At 67.0% G+C, this 445-nt stretch overlaps 1 protein-coding gene across 1 annotated transcript in view; it reads left to right on the forward strand.

The window, feature by feature from the left end:
* Positions 1-231: 231 nt before the first annotated feature.
* The window catches only part of DDX3X (DEAD-box helicase 3 X-linked), a 19351-nt gene continuing 19137 nt past the window's right edge, over positions 232-445 (forward strand). Inside the window, exon 1 of the mRNA XM_085311299.1 lies at positions 232-408. Within this exon, the coding sequence (XP_085167425.1) occupies positions 364-408 (45 nt within the window). The 5' untranslated portion in view covers positions 232-363. The remainder of the gene's footprint in view (positions 409-445) is intronic.

A 445-nucleotide genomic window follows, 5' to 3' on the forward strand; every position in this document is an offset into this window, starting at 1 on the left:
AGACTGAGCTGAAGGGCCCGCGCAGATCTCGCGATAGCCTGGGCTGCTCCGCTCCCTTCCCCTCCCCCTTTCTCCCCTGGCGCAGCGCGGTCGTTTTTTCTCGCGATAGCGCTCCCGGAGGAGAAAGGGGGAGGGGAGCGGTCCGGCGGAGGGCGGAGCTTGCGCGCTGAAGTCAGCGCGCGCCGCCGGGCAGGCGGGAGGGGCGGGGACTATATAAAGGCCGGGGCCGAGGCGGGGGGGTTTCAGTTAGAAAAGCGATTCGAGGCAGACGAGCAGCAGCGGTGAGTTTCCCCCTCCCTCCCCGAGCCCGGCGAATCTGAATTTCTTGAGGCGGAGCGGGACGCCCCGAGACGATCTCTCGTTATGAGTCATGTGGCGGTGGAAAATGCCCTCGGTCTAGACCAGCAGGTGAGGGATGGGCCCCGGAATGTGCGCTGCGGGGGGG

Source organism: Rhea americana, unplaced genomic scaffold (genome assembly GCF_003343005.1).
Source record: "Rhea americana isolate MKP2758 unplaced genomic scaffold, rheAme1 scaffold_339, whole genome shotgun sequence".
NCBI lineage: Eukaryota > Metazoa > Chordata > Aves > Rheiformes > Rheidae > Rhea > Rhea americana.